This window comes from Pleurodeles waltl, chromosome 9, assembly GCF_031143425.1.
Source record: "Pleurodeles waltl isolate 20211129_DDA chromosome 9, aPleWal1.hap1.20221129, whole genome shotgun sequence".
NCBI lineage: Eukaryota > Metazoa > Chordata > Amphibia > Caudata > Salamandridae > Pleurodeles > Pleurodeles waltl.
The window spans coordinates 1,050,180,974-1,050,203,311 of NC_090448.1; the positions used below are offsets into that span (position 1 = coordinate 1,050,180,974).

Genomic DNA, 22,338 nt, shown 5'->3' on the forward strand with positions numbered 1-22,338 from the left:
CACAGTGGAGTACCGTAACATTTCATAGATTAAGAAAAATAGGAGCCTCATCTGTATCCTGTGGGACACTCCCCATCCTACTTCTAAGCCAACATGTAGATGCGGTGGGACTGGCACATTTAAAAAAAAAAAAAAAAAAATTCGAGCAAAGTATGCACTTTTTGGGTTTTGGAGAACGAAAGATAATGGATACTATTCACCAATAGAAAATGCTAATTCTAGGCTAAACTACTGCCTAGTGTCTAGCTGGAAATGCTATCTGTATGCAGTTGTCCTAACAAGCCCCATGTGGGGTTATGTTTCATTTTTATATTTAATTATTTCCTTCTGCGTAATATGCTCTTGCCCAACCCTGGTAATTCATTGTGCTTTACACTCTGTACATAAACACAAAATGAACCCAAACACTTTATATAAACATGCTATTTAGCACATACTTTTGTTCATCTGCACAATTTTGTTATATGGTGGTCTAATGCCAAAGCAGACAAACTCATAACTCAATGAATCAAAAAGTAGCTTGCTACGGTCATGTCTCACAACCGAAGGAAAAAGCCTCTTGGTAAGAAGCAAAAAACCTATAATTTTTTTTATTCAGAGCCTCGTAAAGATTTGCTGTATGGATACGGGGTACCAGTGACTTGGCATTGACCAACATCTGAGATGCTTAGTTGCTAGGCTTCTGCTTTAATAATTTACAAATATAATGGCGTTTATTTTGCAGGCTGCCCCAGGGTACCACATGGCCAAGATGATCATCAAACTCATTACCGCTGTAGGAGAAGTGGTGAATAAGGATCCCGTTGTGGGCAGCAAGTTAAAGGTCATCTACTTGGAGAACTACAGGGTATCTCTGGCTGAAAAAGGTGAAATGTGGACTATTTGTGTCAAGTTTGTCTCAGTGTAGAACTTATCTTGAAACATCTTTGATGCATTGCTATGTTTAGATAACCGCATTTAAGATCCAATTGATACCCTAGGGAGATGGTGCAATCACTAGTGTACTGTAAAAAGAGCTGTGTTCTGACCGCCTTCAATCTTCAAGGAAGGGCATGCACTGAGCGTTCTGCCAATGCAGTTCCCTCAAATGGTGTCCACAATGCAGCATGACTTATGTGACTTGCGTGTCGGTGAAAAGGAAGAAGTTGAAACAATGGAAGCGCAAGAAAGAAAGACTAGGAGCCATGGGGGGGATTTGCTTGCTAACAAATTGGATTGTTTTTAGTAGTTTGTTTAAATGTAATGAGGGTGTGAGACGGTATGTGCGCTAAAGAAATATTGAAGCAGCTTAAAAGTGGTTGGGAATAGTAATGGTCAAAGCTCCTGTGTGAACTAAAGACTTTCGAGGTCGACTTTTGTTTACAAGCACAACTGTAAACAGCAGTTTGCAGAAAGTACAGAAAATTGATAATTGGAAGTTTGCTGTAGCATTCCTGCTAACAATCATAACAATAATAATATAAATATAAAAAATAATAATGAATAAGAATAATCGTTTTAAATAAGACAAAAACAGGAAAGCAAGCACTCAAATAATACCTCTACCCGAGATTGAATTTAAAACAAAAGTGTGTTCTAAACCTACATATCACATGCTAGACAGTCTCCTGAGCTTTGTACTGCTATTACCTCTGGCTCATTTTAGCCTCTCCTGTTCAGTGCCCGTACTATATTTCAATGGAAGAGGGCAGTAAACAAGCATGTAAAAGAATTATTTCGAAACACACTGGGAGAGAAGGGGCCATGAGAACCAACAGATTGACCAGACCTAATTTGAGGGGAAGGATGGGGTGGAGCAGTGTTGTGGATAACCTTTTTAAAGAGGGTGGGGAAGTTATTGTAGTGCACTCAGTGTTCAATAAGCGAATGAGAGCAGGGCTGCACAGGGATGTGAAATCTTTCTGGCAAGTATTGTGCATTGGATTAGAACAAGCGTGTGCTTGGAAGTGATCCAAAAGGTAGCAGCAACAATCTGGTAAAGCTGTGACCCAAAAGAGTACTTCTTGACAAAAGTATGAATCGATGGCTCTCGCATGTGCCAGGATTAATGTGCTTCTCCTTGAGGATAGCTCTGATGGTGGCAAAGTGTAAGCAAATGATCAAGATTCACACATGTTTGCAGGGTGTGGTGGGTATGGAAAAGGCTGTGCTACAGACAGCATTCATGTGGAAGTAAAATCTTGGCAATGAAGGAAATGAAAAGACTAACTTGTTTCCAAAATTAAACTAAATTGATTTGAAATGAGGCCTACGAAACCCAAATACTTAGTTTTAGAAGAGTCACTCTAAAGCTTGAAGGACAGAGATAGAGCACAGAGTGCCAAGAAAGTACTTCTTCAAATCACATGCTTTAAACTCTGTTTGATCGATGGATTCGTGTTGAGTGAGGAAGAAGAATGCTCAGAGAGGTATAAAGCATCTGCTTTGATTTTACACGTGGTGAGGAAGGCTATGGATTGTTTTGCAAATGCTATACTTCATTGGAATTTGAATATGGCCTCTATGAATAGAAGGCTGCATAAAACCTCCAGAACGACACATTCACATGAGGGATTCTACTGAGAGAGATGTCTGGATGTGCTTAAATGACTTGGGCATACCTTTTTTCAAAAATAAACTAAATTTGGCCAGTGTTTTGAATAATAATTGATATGGATGTCTTATAGAGATGTGGCCTATGAGCGATGTTTACAACAAATGCAGTGGTCGTGTAACTTGGCTGTAGTTAGACAAATTATGTTTTTTCAGAAGACATTTTAAACTTATCGCCAATAATGCACAATATGTTGCTAAATCTAGGCCCAGAACACAGCCTTTTTGCAATGACCTACACCTGATCACAGTAAACAGCAGTCTGTCTAAACTCCTGCCACGCCATAGGTTAGAGAACAATACCACAAATGCAACCCTTTTGTACAGTGTCTTTACAAGATTTCTTGGGTCAGTGTCCTTTAGTCTTGCCTCATTTCCCCATTTTCCCCATTTTCAGTGACAGTCAAGGAGTTCTCAGTAGAATATGACAGAAGGTAATCATTAACCCATTTCTAAACGGTGCAAAATTTGCTTCTCCTTTCACTCGCTGAAAGTAAGCATCTCCTTTGCCATGATTGACTGTGATCTCTGTAATGATGCACGGAAGGAGGAGAACCCAATTTCATCTCAATGCAATCTACTGTTTGGCAGCTAACAGCATGTTAGAAATCACCAGTAATTGTCAGCCATCCATTATGTCGGGTCCTAGTCACAAAAATCCTCGAGTCTTCTGTTTATAGGGAGACCCATTGCCCCTGTGTTACAGCTCAGGATGTTCTCCCAGTTAGTATTTAATACTGGCCAGTTCCATCAAATACGTACATCTCCCACCATCCCTTATTTCCTCTAACAATGTTTGTCAGCACCAAGGGATATTTTACTTGGCCTATTAAGGGTCCTATATCAGTTTTTTTTTTTTTTTTTTTTTCTTCTTCTAATGTGTTTTTCCATTCCATATGCTAGGAGCCAGGTTTGCAATATCTCACCAAAGTGCATGACATTGATTTAGAGACATTTTTATACCCAAATCTTTCTCCCAAGTTTTCATATAGGACCATCGTAGTGGGGCTTGTGTGCTTGTTAGTTCTTTATAAATGTTGAATATCAGACCCCTTCTAGTTTCGTATATGGTAAATAATTTCTCTAAAAGCAGCCAGGTCTCTGGATGCTGAGAATAAATCTCTGTTCAGAAAGTGCATCCTAACGAGAGAGAGAGAGAGAGAGACAGTACTCAGCGTGCAGACCTTCCTTTGCAATCCCTTATCATTGGTGACTAGACTCAGTGGGGACTTAAAAAAAAAACAAAGAAGAAAAGTGAAACTATTTACAAGTCGGGCCCAATGATTACTGTTAAAAATATTTCAGTTGAGTCTGACCAGAGGGGAGATTTATGTAGATGTATGGTTTGACCTTTAACGGCAAAACCTTTATTGCTGAACCAAGTGTCGGCTGGTTGTTGCCATTTTTTATGATTTTCTTTTGGAGTTAGAATGGCTTTCTAAGTCATACTGTATCAGATGACTTGAACCTAATTCACTTAGAATGATTTACATTTTGAAAGGACATTTTTTGCTTTTATGTTAAATGACTCCATAGTTTCTGATACAATGTTATGAAATAGTGCTTCACAAAAATCTTAAGTATTTCTCCGAAAAAGTAAAGCCAAAACGAAATTTGGCAAACTGTTGCTGGCAATCTTATCACCATGAAAGCAGGGACAGTGAAACTGGGATTTAATTGCCTGACACCCTTCACACAAAGAAAGTTATGGTGGGATGCACTGGAAGGGCATTTGCTTTAAATGACACTTTAATGCCCCAGCAGGGTCTGTGATCAAAGCGGTCACCAAAGAATTGAATATCACCTTGTAGTGAGCAGTATTGTTAGTATTAGATTAAATGTCAAGTAGTCTTTCTTCTCTGCCAATTATGGAATGATGTTTGAAGGTTCTTGCATAATGTTTTGTGAGGTCCTCTTTGGAATTCAGTTACAGGTATGCCTTGACGTTTTACTCTGTTAGGGTGGGGGCCCCTCTGGAGAAGATACTCTGGCATGATCTCAACAATAGTGAATTATCTTGGGTACCTGCCGCTGTTTTGTTTTTTTTTTCTTTCTATAAAGCGCCTCCACAGAGAATATTGGTTAATCTTCTCGTGATCCCCCTCTTTCTAATTAGTCTGCTCTTACAAATTCAGCAAATACTGCAGCTCTAAATATACATCATTCATATAGCGCTTGATTTCTTTAATTTTGGAATCGCTGGGTAGTCCTGAGACCTGTGTGTGTGTGTGTGTGTGTGTGTGTGTGTGTGTATAAATATATTGCCATTTACATAATTAAGAAATGTATTACTGTTTAGGATTTGACTTTTGATTTCAGAATAAATACAAAAATGTGGAATCAGATTGTTGTAAATGCTATACCTAATCCTGGTGAATGGTCTTCCTGTTTTTATTTATCTCAGTGCGAATCCTGAGGATTTTGGGTTGGTGTAACTGTGTCTACTAATTTTGCCGCCATAGATATTTATTCAGGCGTGGAGTGTGCTTTTTTTAAAATTTTAGTAATTAACTTCTAGCAATTCCTTTTGTACAATAATTTTAAGCACCATTGAGTGCTCCATCTAATATACCATCTTATGTTTTCAGTTACTACTGCATTTATTTGCATTTTCTAATCTAAAAAAATAAGTAATTTAAAATAATGTTAGCAGTGAACTTGGAATGAGTGCTCAAGGTTTAGTTTCACCTGAGTATATACTTCTCAAAATGCTGTAACTGGTGGTGACTATGATGAATATTGTTTGCAGTGATCCCAGCCACAGACCTGTCTCAACAAATTTCTACAGCAGGCACTGAAGCGTCTGGTACAGGCAACATGAAATTTATGCTCAATGGAGCACTGACCATTGGCACCATGGATGGAGCCAACGTGGAGATGGCAGAGGAAGCAGGAGAAGAGAATTTATTCATTTTCGGCATGAGGGTAGAAGATGTGGCCGAACTGGACAAGAAAGGGTACACTTTCTTCTGTTATAGCCGAGCAGCAATATATGGAAATTATAATATTAGTTAGCCTTATACTACCGCACCTAACCTCTGCATATTATGTATTAAACTTTTGCTTGAGACTAAACACTTCCCAATAGCACTGCCAATGTGTTGATTCTGGGGTTGTACGGAAGGCCACATTTCCTACTGGATACTAGAATTTGAGCTTTGGATTGCTGGGATGATTGCTAGCTTCTGGTACGTGATATAACATCGAAAGAAGTGCTTTATATATTGCCCGTGTTTTTGAGCTACCAAGTTTCAAACTTCCTGGTTTAGTCATGCTTCCTTAATTTTTATTCCACTAAGGTTTCTTTTGATTAAACTAGGTTGTTTTTTGCCTTCTAGTTACAATGCTCAGGAGTACTATGAAAAACTCCCAGAACTGAAGCAAGTCATGGATCAGATCAAAAGTGGCTACTTCTCTCCTCAGCAGCCTGATCTCTTCAAGGATGTTACAGATATGCTGTTCTACCACGACCGGTCAGTATTCACCCACACCCTAGCTAGAATATAAAGCCTTGGCTGCATCCACAGTCTGTATGAATCACACTTTTATGCTTCTGTGTTTATGGTAATTTATATTGACTTTTGCTAGTTTGTTTACTTTATCTCATGCCTAAAACTGTACAATTACTCCGATCATATTGATCTCCATTGAGTAATTAGTAGTTCATTTATTATACTAATAGGTTATGAAATTAAAATATTGAATACATTGGTTCACTTAGATCAGTTTTCCATAGACCACTGATACGTACATGTTGCTTGCATGTTCACAACCTGGGTTGCCTTTTTAACACACATAGAAAATCCACCTTTTCTTCATGGCCACCTGTTAGGACCTGACAGCCTTAGGGTGGTCTCCCTTCAAACTTTGTTTCTTATTTCATTTTTGCTGATCTCGTTTTTGTTGCTTTTAGGATTACGTGCGCTTTGCCAGTGCTAAAGTGCGTGGGCTCCCTCCTCTAAACATGGTAAAATTGGCTTACACCCAGTTGGCACAATGAATTTACTTGTAAGTCCCTAGTAAAGTGGTACTACGTGCACCCAGGACCTATAAATTAAATGCTATTAGTCAGCCTGCAGCACTTATTGTGCCACTCACTTAGGCTGCTCTTTTAAACATTTATCAGGCCTGCCACTGCATCCTGTGTGCAGTATTACCCTGCTATTTCAACCTGGCAAAATAAACCTTTTGCCAAGCCTAAACCATGCCTTTTAATGCACATCACCCCTAGGGCAGGTATACAGCCCATAGGGCAGAGTGCAGTGTATTTTAAAACATGCCCTGGTAGTGAAAAACTCTAAATTCATTTTCACTACAACAAGGACAGGCTCTCCATTGGATAACATTGGATTAACTTGTAATATTGAAAAGTGCTAACCTTCCATTGGGAGCAGGTACGAATCTCGAATTTAGTGTCTATGAAATTTTCATTTAAACCCCTCTTTAATGATTAAGCCGGATTTTAAATCTCAATTGTGAAAATGCCACTTTTAGAAAGTTGGTATTTTCTTATTTGAATCATTTGGTGCGTGCTGCCTGTATCCTGCATCACATTACCAGGTGTAATGGAAAGTTGGTCTTTGTGTACTGTTCCTAGACTGTGAGTCAAAGAAAAATACAGGTGTTAGCAGGATGGGCTATCTCCGACTTTATGATGGGAAGGAGCTGTCACATACCACACTTGAACATCACAAAGGCTCTGCCTGGGCACTCTCACAAAGTTTGACACTAAATGTTTGTAATCCCCCACAAGCTGGGGACAGGGCAAGAATGCAGGAACTTTTTTTTAAAAAACCTCAGAGGATAGAAACCCCCCAGAACCTTCTCCTACTTTGAAGCTAACACTAGGTATTAATATTGGAACATCAGACCCAACTCTGGAGCACACATCTGCACCTGTGGAAGACTGAGAAGGGCAACTAGTCTGCTGCTTTGCTGCATGAGTGAAGGAGCGGAGCCTGCATCTTGAACCCAGGACCACCACAGTGACTCCAGGAGCTAGTTGGCTGGCCTCCTGATCAGAACCTCTGGGACAGAAAAGGCCCCACAATCTTGAACCTAACACCTGGAGTCTACTTGCTGAGAGTCTTGCCCCAAGTGCTGTCACCCCAGTTCTGAAGAATTGGATGTGGAATTGAAGGTGCTGTGCCAACTCAGCTGCGGTCTCCTGAGCAGAACTGACACCGCACGATGCATCTCCTCACAGCCGCAGCCCGATCGATGCACCGGACTTTGCATCACAGCCCGCAGTCTCATTGGAGCTTGACAACACCACAGGACTTTGCATCGCAGCCCTGAAGCTTATCATGAACTGTTGGTGCATGTGCCGTCTTGGATGCAGGACGTCACATTGCAATCCCCCTCATCAGTGGCATCAGTGATGATGATGCAAAAGTCTGTAGCGCTGTCTCGCAGGTCCCTGGAACTGCCTCTGTGTGACCAATCTTTGGAATTGGAGCTCGCAACGCTCGGCAACCAGGATATAGGTTACTTTGTTCAACGAACCTAAACCTGGACCTTCTATCCGGCCCACTCTCCATCGCGATCGGCCTGAACTCGTCCTCTGTCACAGTTGCCACTTTGTGCTTCTAGCACTATTGTCACTTAAATCTTTAAAATTGCATATCTCTGGTTCTACTGACTGGACTTTTGTTGTTTTCATCTTTTTTTCTAAATTGGTGTGGGATTTTTCTTGTTGTGTTTTCACTTTATTACTGTTTGAAGTGCTGCATAAGGAAAATGTCACTTACCCAGTGTACATCTGTTCGTGGCATGATACGCTGCAGATTCACATACTGTGCACTGTTCCTGCCATCTAGTGTTGGGCTCAGAGTATTACAAGTTGTTTTTCTTCGAAGAAGTCTTTTCGAGTCACGGGACCGAGTGACTCCTCCACTTTCTGCTCCATTGCATATGGGCGTCGATTCCATCTTAGATTGTTTTCCCCGCAAAGGGTGAGGTAGGAGATGGTAAAATAAGGATACTAGAGGTGCCCATGCAATGGAGTAGAAATGTAAGTACACAGTGTGTAGTAAAAGAATATTTATTTACATATTTACAATTTACATGCAACAAAAACGGCTATAGGCTCAGTGGGAGGGCGCATGTGAATCTGCAGTGTATCATGCCAGGAACAGATGTACACTGGGTAAGTGACATTTTCCATTCGATGGCATGTGTAGCTGCAGATACACATGCTGTGCATGGACTACAAAGCAGTAATCTCCCCAAAAGTGGTGGTCAGCCTGTAGGAGTTGAAGTTGTCTGAAATAATGTTCTTAATACAGCCTGTCCTACTGTGGCTTGTTGTGTTGCTAACACATCTACATAGTAATGTTTTATGGGGCGTAGACCAGGTGGCTGCCTTACAAATCTCTGTCATTGGTATATTACCAAGAAAAGCCATTGTGGCACCTTTCTTTCTAGTGGAGTGTGCCCTTGGTGTAATGGGTAGTTCTCTTTTAGCTTTAAGGTAACAAGTTTGAATGCATTTAACTATCCATCTGGCAATGCCCTGTTTGGATATAGGGTTACTTGCATGAGGTTTTTGGAAAGCTACGAACAATTGTTTTGTTTGACAAAATTGTTTCATTCTGTCAATGTAATACATTAGCGCTCTTTTTATGTCTAATGTATGCAGTGCCCTTTCCGCTACCGAGTCTGGTTGTGGAAAGAAGACTGGGAGTTCCACAGTTTGGTTTAGATGAAACGGTGATATGACTTTTGGTAAAAAATGTTGATTTGTACGGAGAACCACTTTGTTTATGTATTTGTATAAAGGGTTCTTGACTAGTAACTCTTCGAAGTGATGTGATGGCTATTAGAAAGGCTACTTTCCAAGTCAAAAATTTGATTTGACAAGAATGCATGGTTTCAAATGGTGGGCCCATGAGTCTTGTTAATACAATATTAAGATTCCACGAAGGTACTGGTGGTGTCCTTGGGGGGGGTATAATTCTTTTTAGTCCTTCCATAAAGGCTTTAATAACTGGGATTCTAAAAAGCGATTTTGTATGTTTAATCTGCAGATATTGCAGTGAGATGGATTTTAATGGAAGAAAAGCCTAGATTGGCCTTTTGTAAGTGTAGTAAATAACTTACAATGTTTCATGTGGAGGCGTCTAACGGCATAATTTGATTAGCCTGGCAGTAGCAAACAAATCTTTTCCATTTGTTAGCGTAACAATGTCTTGTTGTGGGTTTTCTTGCCCTGTTTAATGACCTCCATACACTCTTTTGAAAGGTTTAGAAATCCGAATTCTAAGACTTCCGGAGCCAGATTACTAGGTTGAGCGATGCTGGATTTGGGTGTCTGATCTGTTGTTTGGGTTGTGTTAACAGATCTGGTCTGTTTGGTAGTTTGATGTGGGGTACTACTGATAAGTCCAACCGTGTGGTGTACCACGGTTGGCGAGCCCACGCTGTTGCTAGAAGTATTAGTTTGAGTTTGTTTTGACTCAGTTTGTTGACCAGATAAGGAATGAGCTGGAGAGGGGGAAAAGCGTAAGCAAATATCCCTGACCAGCTGATCCATAGAGCATTGCCCTTGGACTGAGGGTATGGGTATCTGGATGCAAAGTTTTTGCGTTTTCTTTTGTTGCAAACAGATCTATGTTTGGTGTCCTCAGCGGTAGAAGTGATCTTGTAGAATCTGGGGATGTATTTCCCACTTGTGAGTTTGCTGGTGATCTCGACTGAGATTGTCGGCTAACTGATTGTGAATGCCTGGTATATATTGTGCTATGAGGCGAATGTTGTTGTGAATTGCCCAATGCTACATTTTTTTGTGCTAAGAGACACAGCTGTGACGAGTGTTCCCCCCCACCCCCCGTTTGTTTAGATAATACATTGTTGTCATATTGTCTGTTTTGACAATGTGTTTGTGGGCTAGAAGGGGTTGAAAGAACTGTTAGCAGGCTTTCTAGCACTAAAAGCCTAAGTGATTTATGTGAAGTTGTTTTTGCTGATTGTCCCATTAACCTTGTATGCTGTGATTGTTGAGGTGTGCTCCCCACCCAATCATGGATGCGTCTGTTGTGATAATGGCGTGAGGCACTGGGTCTTGAAAAGGCCGCCCTTTGTTTAAATTTACATGGTTCCACCATTGAAGCGAAGAGTGTGTTTGGTGGTCTATCAACACTAGATCTTGTAGTTGACCCTGTGCCTGCGTCCACTGTCTTGCTAGGCACTGTTTTAAGGGCCGCATGTTTAGCCTTGCGTTTGGGACAATAGCTATGCATGATGACATCATGCCCAGCAGTTTCATCACAAACCTGACCGTGTATTGTTGGTTTGGCTGCATGGTTGATCTTATATTTTGAAACAATAGAACTCTTTGTGGACTTGGAGTGGAAATTGCTTTTTGTGTGTTGAGCGTTGCTCTCAGATATTGTTGTATTTGGGATGGTTGCAAATGTGATTTTTGGTAATTTATAGAAAACCCTAGTTTGGGTAGAGTATCTATTAAGTATTGCGTGTGAACGTGACATTGTCGTTGAGTGTTGGCTTTTATTAGCCAATTGTCTTGATATGACAGTGGTCTTCAAACTTTTTAATGCTGCGCCCCCCCAGTTGAAAAATAAAAATCATTAGGGCCCCCCCCCCCCCCCCATAAATTTTCACAATTATTTTAGAAGGATGGCAATGTTTAAATAGGTCTAGACCAGTGGTTCCCAATCTGTGCGCCGCGGCTCGCTGGTGCGCCGCGGCTCGCTGGTGCGCCATCAAAACTAGCCAGGGGCGCCGCACACAGTTTGGGAACCACTGAGCTATTTATAGTCCTTGGGCCAGTTCGTACAAAATAAAACTACTCAGTTGTAGCAGCTCTTTTTTAATTTTGTCCTTGAGCGCCCTCTGGTGGTTAAACACAACTAAAGGGATTCTACATTTCACAATATTTAAACAGTTATGTTATAACTACATAAAAATTAGACCTGCCCATTTTACTAGGGTTACGCCAGCAATATTTTCCCCTTACTAAAAAACCCTATGCATGCTGTAATTAAACAACTGTTACATTTTTATTTTTTACAGTTATATATAGAATTACAATACCTTCATTGGCGTCATCCCAATTCTTTTCAGGGAGAAAAATGGATGTACTCCCTAGGCCAGGCTTACATCCCCCACCCGCCAACAAAAAGTAACATAATGGGGAGCCGCAGCCAGTGGCCAATAGATCAAGGGAGCCGTGGGTCGAAAATGTTTGGGAACCACTGGTCTAGACCTATTTAAACATTGCAGTTAAGTACTGTTACCTTTTTAAAACTGCAATAACATGCTTCTGCTTCAAACAAAGGCATGTTATCTGTGTAATATTTATTTTGGCCAGAGTTAGGCGCCCCCCCCCCTGGGATCACTTGAGGCCCCCCAAGGGGGGCTCGCCCCCCAGTTTGAAGACCTCTGAGATATGGGAATACGTGCATGTGATGTCTCCTTATATGAGCTGCTACTACAGCTAGGCATTTTGTAAATACCCTGGGGACTGTGGTTATTCCAAACGGCAACACGTTGAATTGGTAATGTTTGCCTTGTATTACAAACCTGAGGTATTTCCTGTGAGATGGATGGGTATGTGAAAATACGCATCTTTGAGATCCAGTTTTGCCATGTGTTCCCTTTGTTTTAGTAAGGGGACTACGTCCTGAAGTGTTACCATGTGGAAATGATCTGATTTGATGTAGAGATTCAGTGTTCTGAGATATAAGATAGGCCTTAATGTTTTGTCTTTTTTCGGGATAAGGAAATACAGGGAGTAAACCCCTTTTTCCTTTCTGGTGATAAGGTACTAGCTCTATGGCTTCTTTTGCTAGCAGTGCTTGGTCCTCTATTTGTAATAGGTCTAAGTGTTGTATAGACATTTTGTGCATTCTTGAGGGAACATCTGGAGGGAATCTTGTGAAGTCTATGCAGTAACCATGTTGGATAATTGATAGGACCCACGTGCCCGTGGTAATGTGTGTCCAATAGTGGTAGTATTTGGTTAATCTCCCCTCCTTCCCCCCCCCCCCCCCCCCAAAACAGTGATGTGTGGAAGTGTGACATTGAAGTCACTGCTTGCTACTAAGGGTTGGCTTGGCAGGCTGAAATTTTCCTCTCCCTCTTGGGAACTGTCCTCTGTAGGAACCACAAAACCCCCCTCTCTGGTACTGAGACTGGTAAGTGGGTTTTGTTTGGGAGGTGGATGGTTCTGAGAGTTGCTGTATAAAACCTCCCCTAAACTGTGCTTTCCTAAATGTTCCCCTGTATTGAGAGGAGTAGAGCACGCCCATGGCTTTGGCCGGCTCCGTGTCCTTTTTCATTTTTTCTATTGCGGTATCCACTTCCTGCTCGAATAGCTGATGTTGCTTAAACAGCATATTCAATACCGCCTGTTGTATCTCTGGTTTAAACCCAGAACTTCGCAGCCATGCATGCCTTCTAATTGTTACTGCTGTATTGACAGTCTGTGCCGCTGTATCAGCAGTCTAGTGCAGAGCAGATCTGGTTGTTTGATATGGCCTGTCCTTCTTCAACCCCTTGTTGGGCACGTTTTTGATGCTCTTTGGGTAAGTGCTGGATGATGTCTTGCATCTCGTCCCAATGCGCCCTGTCGTAGCGGGCAAGTAGGGCTTGTGAGTTGGCAATTCGCCACTGATTGGCTGCTTGCGATGCCACTCTTTTCCCTGCTGTGTCGAATTTACGGCTTTCCTTATCAGGGGGTGGCGCATCCCCTGACGACTGCAAATTTGCCTGTTTTCTTGCAGCCCCCACAACCACTGAGTCCGGAGGGAGCTGTGGTGTTATAAACACAGGGTCTGACAGGGGCGGTTTATACTTCTCAACCCTTGGTGTGATGGCTTGCCCCTTCTACTGGTTCTTGAAAAACCTGTTGTGCATGTTTAAGCATGCCCGGTAACATTGGCAGGCTTTGGTACGATGCATGCGTGTTTGCTAGAGTGTTAAATAGGAAGTCATCTTCCACTGGTTCGGAGTGCATTGTCACATTGTGATATGTTGCTGCTCTGGCCAGTACTTGCATATAGGATGTGTACTGTCCTCTGGCAGTGAAGGTTTTGTTGGGTAGCACTCTGGACTGTTGTCCGAAACTAGTAGGTCGTATAGATCCCATGGGTCTACATCATCTTGAGTCATCCCAGTATGTGTGGGTGACTGTGCTATTGGTGTACCCACTGGTCACAACTGTGGTGATTGAAGTGGGGACGCCTGTGGTGAGAAATGTGGGGGTGGTGACTTTTCTCTAACCACCTTGGCTTTTGGTTGCATCTCAGTCTCATGAAAAGCCAGCTTTCTTTTGAATTAGACACAGGGAAGATACAAACCATCCCTCCGCTCATTCTGGATTTGTAGCCTCTGCTGAGTTTGGTCATGCTCTTCAAATTTAGTTCCTGCTCGAATCTGTGCCTTTTTTTTAGCTGTAGAGAGAGCCCTTGTTCTTCCGTGTAGGAAGTCCTTTTCGGCTCTGAAGCGGTTTTTTTCGGTACCGAAATTCCCATTGAAATTGTCTTTTTCAGTTCCGATAGGCTCTTTCGAGGCTTGCTCGACTCTGTGCCAAATTTATTCGGTGCCGGTTTCTCGACCGGAGTCGGAAGTCTTCGGCAATGTCTTGGCTTTTTTGGGTGCCAATGTTACTTGGTCACCTTCCTTTCTGTGGGTCGAGCCATGGCCTTCTGGCAGTGGCGTCCCCAAGACCTTTTGTTTTTTGCTCTGACCTTGGGTGTGGGACGGGGCAGGTGTACTCACTTTTTGCACCGCCGTCGAAGGTCGATCCCCGTCGGATTCCTCAGAGTCCGAACCTTGAATGGATATCCGCATCTCTTCTTCTTCAACGTCGAGATGATTTGTCTGCTTCGACGCCATCTGTAATCGTCTTGCTCGTCGATCCCTTAAGGTCTTTTTGGATCGAAATGCTCGGCAGGCCTCACACGTATCCTCTCTGTGTTCGGGCGATAAACACAGGTTACAGACCCGATGCTGGTCTGTATAAGGATACTTGGCGTGACACTTCGGACAGAAACTGAAAGGGGTCCGGTCCATTAGTCTGACGGGTGTGGTCAGGCCGACCAGGCCTTGGTCAAAGGCGAAAGCCCCGAAGGGCCGCCGAAGCGGTCTTGTTGTCAGTGCGGATGTGATGATACTAAACCGTTCCCGAACGTAAACAATACCGACGAATTTCGATGATTTTCTAAGTTTCCCCGATTCGAATTACGGACCGAAGAGTAACACGTCCGAACCCGATGGCGGAAAGAACTCAATCTAAGATGAGTCGACGCCCATGCGCAATGGAGCCGAAAGGGAGGAGTCACTCAGTCCTGTGACTCTAAGACTTCTTAGAAGAAAAACAACTTGTAACACCCCGAGCCCAACACTAGATGGCAGGAACAGTGCACAGCATGTGTATCTGCAGCTACACATGCCATCGAACATACTTTACCCTATGCCTCCAAGTTAAGCCTGACTGGATTGTGCCAAGCCACCAAAGGGTTAACCACAGGCTAATTTGGAATTTGCATGTGTTTCCCTCTGAGAGATTATGGTTGCTGCGTGAGTAGGGATTCAACCCCCTCGCCACCCAAATCAGTAACCCTATTTCCAATGCCACCCCAGATTTTTTGGCCTATTGTTGGACCCTGTTTTGCTGGCTTTACAACTATGTGGACTTTAACCCCGTGTAAAGTGCATGTGCTCCCTTTTTAAACCTATTGAAACTCTCTTAAACCTGATTGGCACAATTAACGTTCCTATAAAGCCATCGCTTTTAAGGCAGAAGTATGCCTCTGTCATGGAAAGTTAAATGCCACTTGCAGACTGCAGCACTTCCTGAGCCTTCTTACAGTGGTAGTGAAAACATGGCTTCAGGCCTACCTTGTGTAGCCTGACAGCAGCTTGAACCTTGCTGCACAGACCTGTCAAACTCTGGCAGTAAAATCTGATTTTAATTATTAAATTGAATGAGACTCCTAAGCACACCTTGCTACACACAAAGAAGGGTGTATAGTGTTTGAGAGGAGCATGTGAGATATTACAAATGGCATGTTCCTTCAGTGACTAGACCCAAAACTTCATTGTCACTGGTCAGGTTGTAATTGACACACAGGAAAAATCAAAGTATTGATTATACTTTTAAATCTAACTTTTGACCTGTACCGGCAAGAGACTTCACTCAGACCTTTTTTTATATTTATTAAAACTTCAACCAAATGGTGAATTTTGATATTAAGTGGGTTGAAAATCTAACTTTTCAAAACATGCTTTTCCCCTGCCGGAAGATGGTGGAGGCTGATTTTCATTAGCTCTCTAGTCACTGCCCAGCCTGCTTTTGCTTAACGACGTGTGGGTTGTGAATAGGAAATGTAGTTATTTCCAGTGAGAGTCCAAAATAAATCTCTATAGTACCAGTTTACAGTTTGGAACTAATGCACTAGAAATGTGAGATTTTCACGTAACGGTACCTAAATAATGCCACGAAACTGATGTACATCTCAGTAACATTACATATTACCAGCAAGGGAATTATAACAGCAAATGATAAAACTGACTACATTTTTCTCACTGTTAACAGGTTTAAAGTCTTTGCTGATTACGATGCATATGTGAAAAGCCAAGAGAAGGTCAGCCAGTTGTACAAGGTAAGACATTGTTGGCTCTTTGAGAGGTTCTGCAAGTTTGTGACTAAACATTCTGTCATGCTGACTTAATGCTCGATTTTAACATGCTCACAATAACAATCGCATTGTGTACTTTTTGGGGATCTATTGTTGAACTGCGTGATACTATCAAGCACTACTTCAAAAGTGAACCACATATCGTTAGCAAGGTTCTATTGTTTTGTCAGGCTTAGCTCTTAATGCCCAAATAATTGTGCACAGTATTGCCAAGAATGCAAAAAATCACTGAGGATTAGTTCTTAACATGAGACTACACACATGATAATGGCCAGAACATCTATCTGACAATTCCCTGTGTGCACAGTGCTTGTCATACTGCCCACATTGCCACATGAAACTCCCTCCCCATTAAAGCAGGAGAGATGTGGCACTTATGTTTTCCATTTTTTTGCACCCCCGCATACTGTTGTTCTATCGCCACAAGACCCATATGATTGGTATGCCTAGGAAACGGGTAAGCTGTCTGACACAACAAAGACAATTTAACAAGGTACAGAAAAAGTGTCAAGGTTTTTCAAAGTAGCATGGAAAGTGTGCTGTCGATTGACTTTGCGAAGGCAAAACAAGCTGTCTGGAAAGACCTTGCTGTATTGGATGGAAACCACCAAATTCTAGTTTTAAACATTATTAAAACTACCACAACAAAGAACCATACAAGACAGGCTCTCCCTGGAGACAGAAAAACGTTCTGAGTTATCAGCCAAAGTCAAACTTGACCATGTAAAAATTGAGAAAATCTGCTCAACATAATCATAGTGTTGCTTGTTCCAACAAAGCCAGTAGTGAAGTGAAATGTCTCTTCTCAGCTTGGGGAGGAGGCAACATCCACTATTTTTATCTCAAACCGTCCATATAGTTAGGCAGGATCTTCTCCGTCGTTATGGTCTAGATGTACTGATCCTAATGTACCATCTTGAGCCCCGTCCCACACCGCCTCCCTAAGATGAACTCTATGGAAAAATCGGGGAGAGGCTCGATGCATTTGGATCATCATCAGTTTGACTTCTCTTGTTATTAACATATACAGTTTAAAGAAGTCAATCCCTCTTAAAGCTATACATCCAAGCGGCTAGAGCAGTGTGCAGTAAATTCACATTCCAGTGGTGAAAACAACCTGCTGTTTTCATTTAGTTGTGGTGTAGGACAGATGATTGCAGTTCAGTAGAAGGAAAAGACTGCAGCAGTTTCTTTGGTCTTCAAAACGCACTCCCGCCACAGCTCCATTTACAGTGTCTCTCACCCTTACATCCCCACAGCTCTTTGGCCCCCTACAATTGTGACATCATCCAACTTTTTAGGGGGTTTAGGCCCTTGTTGGAGTAATGCAGGTACCGTATGGCCAGGACACATGTCCACTTATCTGTGAAAGAGCTGCACATGCATTAGTGGCTTTGCTTCTTTGTAGCTTGCTACCATATACAAAGTTATGCTGGTTTCACACATTGTAATGGGGAAGTTTTAGAGTAGGATCCTGGATTACTTTAGTAGAAAAGGGCTCTTTTATTCCGTGGTCCTTAAGTTTATTTAACAGTAATAGATTTATTGAGTTGTTATTTTATTCCCAACCCATGCATAGCACACTTTGGAGAGGTTTATGAATACATCATGCCAAATCTGGAATGGCTTAATACCTTTCATTGCTCTTGCTTCTACAGCCCTTCTTAGTCTAGTGTGTCACTGAATATGTGGCCAGGATAGAGAATAGTAAGAGGGGGAAACCCTGGAAACCTTTGTGGAATGCATTGATCCAAGGTAATGTATGACATGGGTTGCCCAACATAAGAAGTGCAATTACCTAGGACCTTCACATTTATTGTAATTTGTAAGTGAGCTACAGATAGTGTATCTTTTTATTTTCTAGTGTCTAACGCAAGTGCCTATATACCAATTGCTTATTTAGTTTTACATCCCTTAGCCATCAGTGAAACTTCAAATGCCAGTTTTGGCTGCATATTTATTTCACACGTCTGTACCTGCAGTAGGATATAGTATCAGATCTTGAAACTGTGCCAGTTATTCTAAGCTCTTGCCAAGAACTTTAGGATATCTGTTTTGGCTGCATTATCATTTAGAAGATAAAAAAGTGATGGGTGTAGTGCTTGAATTAATCTCATCCACTGGTAATTGCTCAGGCCTCAACTATTTTTGACCACTGTCCCAATCCAGCCATAGGCAGCTTCATCTTGGTCCTGCTTCAATACGAACAGTCTATCCTGAACTCTGGGTCTTGTGACTGATCACGCACCCCTTTTCACAAAAGATTATAGGGCAGAATGTATTACAAGAGCATTGTTTTAAAACTATAGGGCCTCACTGAGCATGTGCCTTTCTTACATATTACCATTGGGCTCTGTATGAAAAATGGAAGGATCAAGAGTTTGTTTTCCTTTAGTGAAACAATTTTGATGACGGTGTAGGGCAATGGATACAACTTTTTTTCTTACACTTTTGTTTTAAATGCTGGTATAGCCCATATGCTGAATTCAGAGCTACACTATCAGAGGACGCATGATGGTTTTTAAATAATTTAAAAAGAGTATTATACAATTCTAGAATTTGACCTGCAAGGTCATCATTTTAATTTGTTATATTGATGGGTTGTGTATGGAAAAAGTTTGTTTGTTTTAATTTTAAATTAATTTCAGGTAGTCATGCGCAGCAGTACTTTTTGTATAGTCCCTAGGTTTAGTAACAAGACCATGGTTACATTTCTTACAGAGTTGTAGATTAAAACAGTTTGTCAAACTTTCCATTTTCAGAACCCCAAGGAATGGACCAAAATGGTGATTAGGAACATAGCTGCTTCTGGAAAGTTCTCGAGTGACAGGACCATAAAGGAATATGCCAAGGATATCTGGAATGTTGAGCCTTCCGACATCAAGATCCCACCACCAAATGAACCAAGGGAAGTGCTGGATGAACCGGATGATGATACCACAGGAAAACCAATCCGACAGTTTTGAAGAGATGCCATCATAAAATAATATATGGCAGATCTGAATTTGTGTGAGAATGTGTAGAGGAATTATTGTGCATTTTCTTAAGTATGCTTGCATAGTCTTAAGTGTGGTGAGTCTGAATTGAGTGCTGCCACACATTAAATCAAAAACACATTTTCTCCACATAACCTAAAAAAAATGCGTTTCTTTATTAGGTTAATTACCACCTAATGGAGTGAAGCTGTCCACTGCAGAATATAATTATCTGCTCTTGGAATTGGAGGGTTTCAGTTGTGTTTTGAAAAAAGAGTAACTCTATTTTTGTACCTATTTGGGGCATTTAAAACTTTTTATTTGCAGGAAAAAGAACAATAATTTCTTTTTAAAAGAAGACAGTCCATAGTATAAAATTCTAGTGTTACAAATAAATACTTTTTACATACCACAGAAAAGTAGACTTGCTAAGATAGCTACAGGATTTAGAAATGTTTAGGTCACTGTGACAAAAATACAGCCAAACTTGTCAATGTTGGGACAGTTCTGTTTACATAAACACCCACTTCTGCTTTTGAAAAGAAAGTTTACTCAGACCAAAAGTGTAATATTTCTTGCACAACATAACTGTTACCTTTGCACATTTTCCACTCTCTAACGTGGTGTTGATTTCTGCTAACTGGAATAAACCATTGCATGATTTTTGCGTGGGGACCTCAGAGAGAGTCTGGTTTATGGAAAGGCTAAGGAGCAATACGTTCACAATGGGAACAGGCTTTCTTTATAATCTGTTATTTCCCCCTTTGCAGTAAGTGGGTCCATGTAACAGCAGAATATTATGAATTAAAATTTAGGAATGGTTGTATGACAGGGAACCATGTGTGACATATGCTACTGAATTGTCTAGTCTGTTTTTTTTCATGCGGGCAATTAATATATATATATTTATTTTTAATTTAAATTGAAGATGGTACAGAAATTCAAGCATTGCATGCTTGAAAATGAAAGATCCACAGGATACATGTGGTTGTATCGTTAGACATGGATCAAAATACAGTAATGAAACGTCTGTCAGTGGCAATGTATTATAATCGTGTACAGTTGGTTTTAATGGAGGATAGAGTTGGCTGTAAAACAATTGGACAGAAACTAACTGTAAAACAATTAGACAGAAGACAGGGAAGGGGGGAATAGGGAAGGTGCAAGGGGGGAACAGTGGGAACATCTAGAAAGAAAAGAACATAAGGGGACGAAGGTGATGAGGACAGGAGATCCTAGAGAAGTAGTCGGTGAGTAGAAGGAAGAGAGAGAAAGAAAAAAAAGAAAGGATATGGTAGGCTAGGTGTGAAGTATAAAAGAGTTGTATTGGGGGGGGGGTTGAGAACTGAGTGGATTTAGTCAACAGAAAGAGTTAATCAGAGGGAATAGTGAAGAGTGTGAATGATCAGGTAGGGTTCCTCATTACGGGTTGTAGATCAATAGAGTCCCAAAAACTTCTACATGAGTTTAAGATATGTGCCAAAGGAAGACAGATGTTATCCATTCTTCTTGTGGACATAGCAATTTCCACAAAGTGTGGAAGTAGGTTTTAGAGGAGGTATTCCATTCTGAGAGAATCCGTTTAACTCCAAAGGTCCACACAAGGTCTTCTAACAGAAGGTCAGTCTATGGAAAGAAAGGAGAATCGGTTGCAGTGAAGATCGTTGGTAAGATGGTGGAAGGGTTAAGTGACACTTGTATCTGAAAAAGTTTGTAAATCAGGGATTGTATTTGGGACCACTGAGGTGCGACACATTTACAGTTAAAAAAAAAAAAAAAAAAACATAAGATGAGGTACCTATTGCAGATTTACAAATTCAACAGGGGTTGGAATCAATGAGACAGAGTTTAGAAAGTGTAAAGAGTCCAGTGTGCATTATGTAGTGACCATACTCTGATTTGTGCGATTGATGGTAAATTTTTGTCTTTGAAGGGGAAAGACTAGCTCTTTTTGAGCGTGGTAGTAGGAAATGGTGAATCCTGGGGAGAGGATTGCAGTGAACGCCAAGCCCTGATTGTTATTTTAGTGAAGTATGTTTTTGAAGATGTTAGACTAGATTTGTTTTTTAAGCAAGATGACTGGAGGCATTGAGCTTTGAAGAAGTCAGGGTGATTAGGAGAACGGATTTGCTCAAACTTTCTAAGTAGGGCTTTTATTTTTAGGAATTTATAGAAATCCGTATTTGGGAGATTGAATGTTGATAGGATTTCAATGAAGGTTTTAGGAGAGGAAAACTAGGGCTCTGAAAAGGGAAGCAAACCTGTTTCTAGAAATCTGTTTGCAGAGCAGGGAGGATGGGTGTGTCTCTGTGGAATCTCAACCATTTTGGTGGGGCGTCTGAGCCAAGAAGGTGGAGCTTAAGAGATATGCAGGGATGTTCAGATACCAGGATTGGTTAAAAAAAAATTTGTGGGGGGGAGTGGGGTTGGAGTTGGATTTGGATTTGGATTTTAGCAGTTTAGCATTAACTAGTAGATAATCTCTTCTAGATAGTGTCATGGTGGTGTGAGTACAAAGTGTAATCTTTCCCTGGGATGTTGAAAACACGCCAGGGGTCAATAAGATTAAGGGGCCTGCATAGGCGAGAGAGTTGTATTAGGTCTGAATTTGTTTTTTTGAAATTCTACCTAGGTTTCCATCCAGAATGAGTGATATCTCCTCATAGAAGGAAGTTTGAGTTTGGGGAGGAGAGCTGAAATGGATTTGTGCAAGGATGGCCAAAATTTCGAGCTGGCATTTTTGAGGTGTGAATGTAGACAACGAAGTTTGATTTTTTGTTGTTGTTGTTATTATTTTTAAGAGATTAAGATAGTACCATTCTTTTTGTTGTGAGCCAGGGAGCAGAAGTGGTCTACAATCCATTGGCATTCACATTTGTTTCAGTCATTAGCATCTAACTTGGTTTCTTCCAGTAACAGAACGTCTCCTTTTCAACTTACAGCAATAGTCAATATTTTTTGCATTCGACCTCATGATTTAGTCCTTTGGTGGTAAGTGATATTTTAATTTTGCGTCTGAAGAGGTCATTGAGGGATTGTGAGGTGTATGTGTGTAATGTTTAGAGAAGGCAGTTACATTACAACCATAGGTTAGAGAGAGAAACAGC

General features: G+C 41.2%; 1 protein-coding gene across 1 annotated transcript in view; it reads left to right on the forward strand.

Annotated features, from left to right (window-relative positions):
- The window catches only part of PYGL (glycogen phosphorylase L), a 141,523-nt gene extending 121,612 nt beyond the window's left edge, over positions 1-19,911 (forward strand). The window contains exons 17-21 of the mRNA XM_069208675.1: positions 725-866; positions 5,342-5,549; positions 5,931-6,065; positions 16,154-16,220; positions 19,019-19,911. Of these exons, the coding sequence (XP_069064776.1) occupies positions 725-866; positions 5,342-5,549; positions 5,931-6,065; positions 16,154-16,220; positions 19,019-19,222 (756 nt within the window). The 3' untranslated portion in view covers positions 19,223-19,911. The remainder of the gene's footprint in view (positions 1-724; positions 867-5,341; positions 5,550-5,930; positions 6,066-16,153; positions 16,221-19,018) is intronic.
- Positions 19,912-22,338: the final 2,427 nt, after the last annotated feature.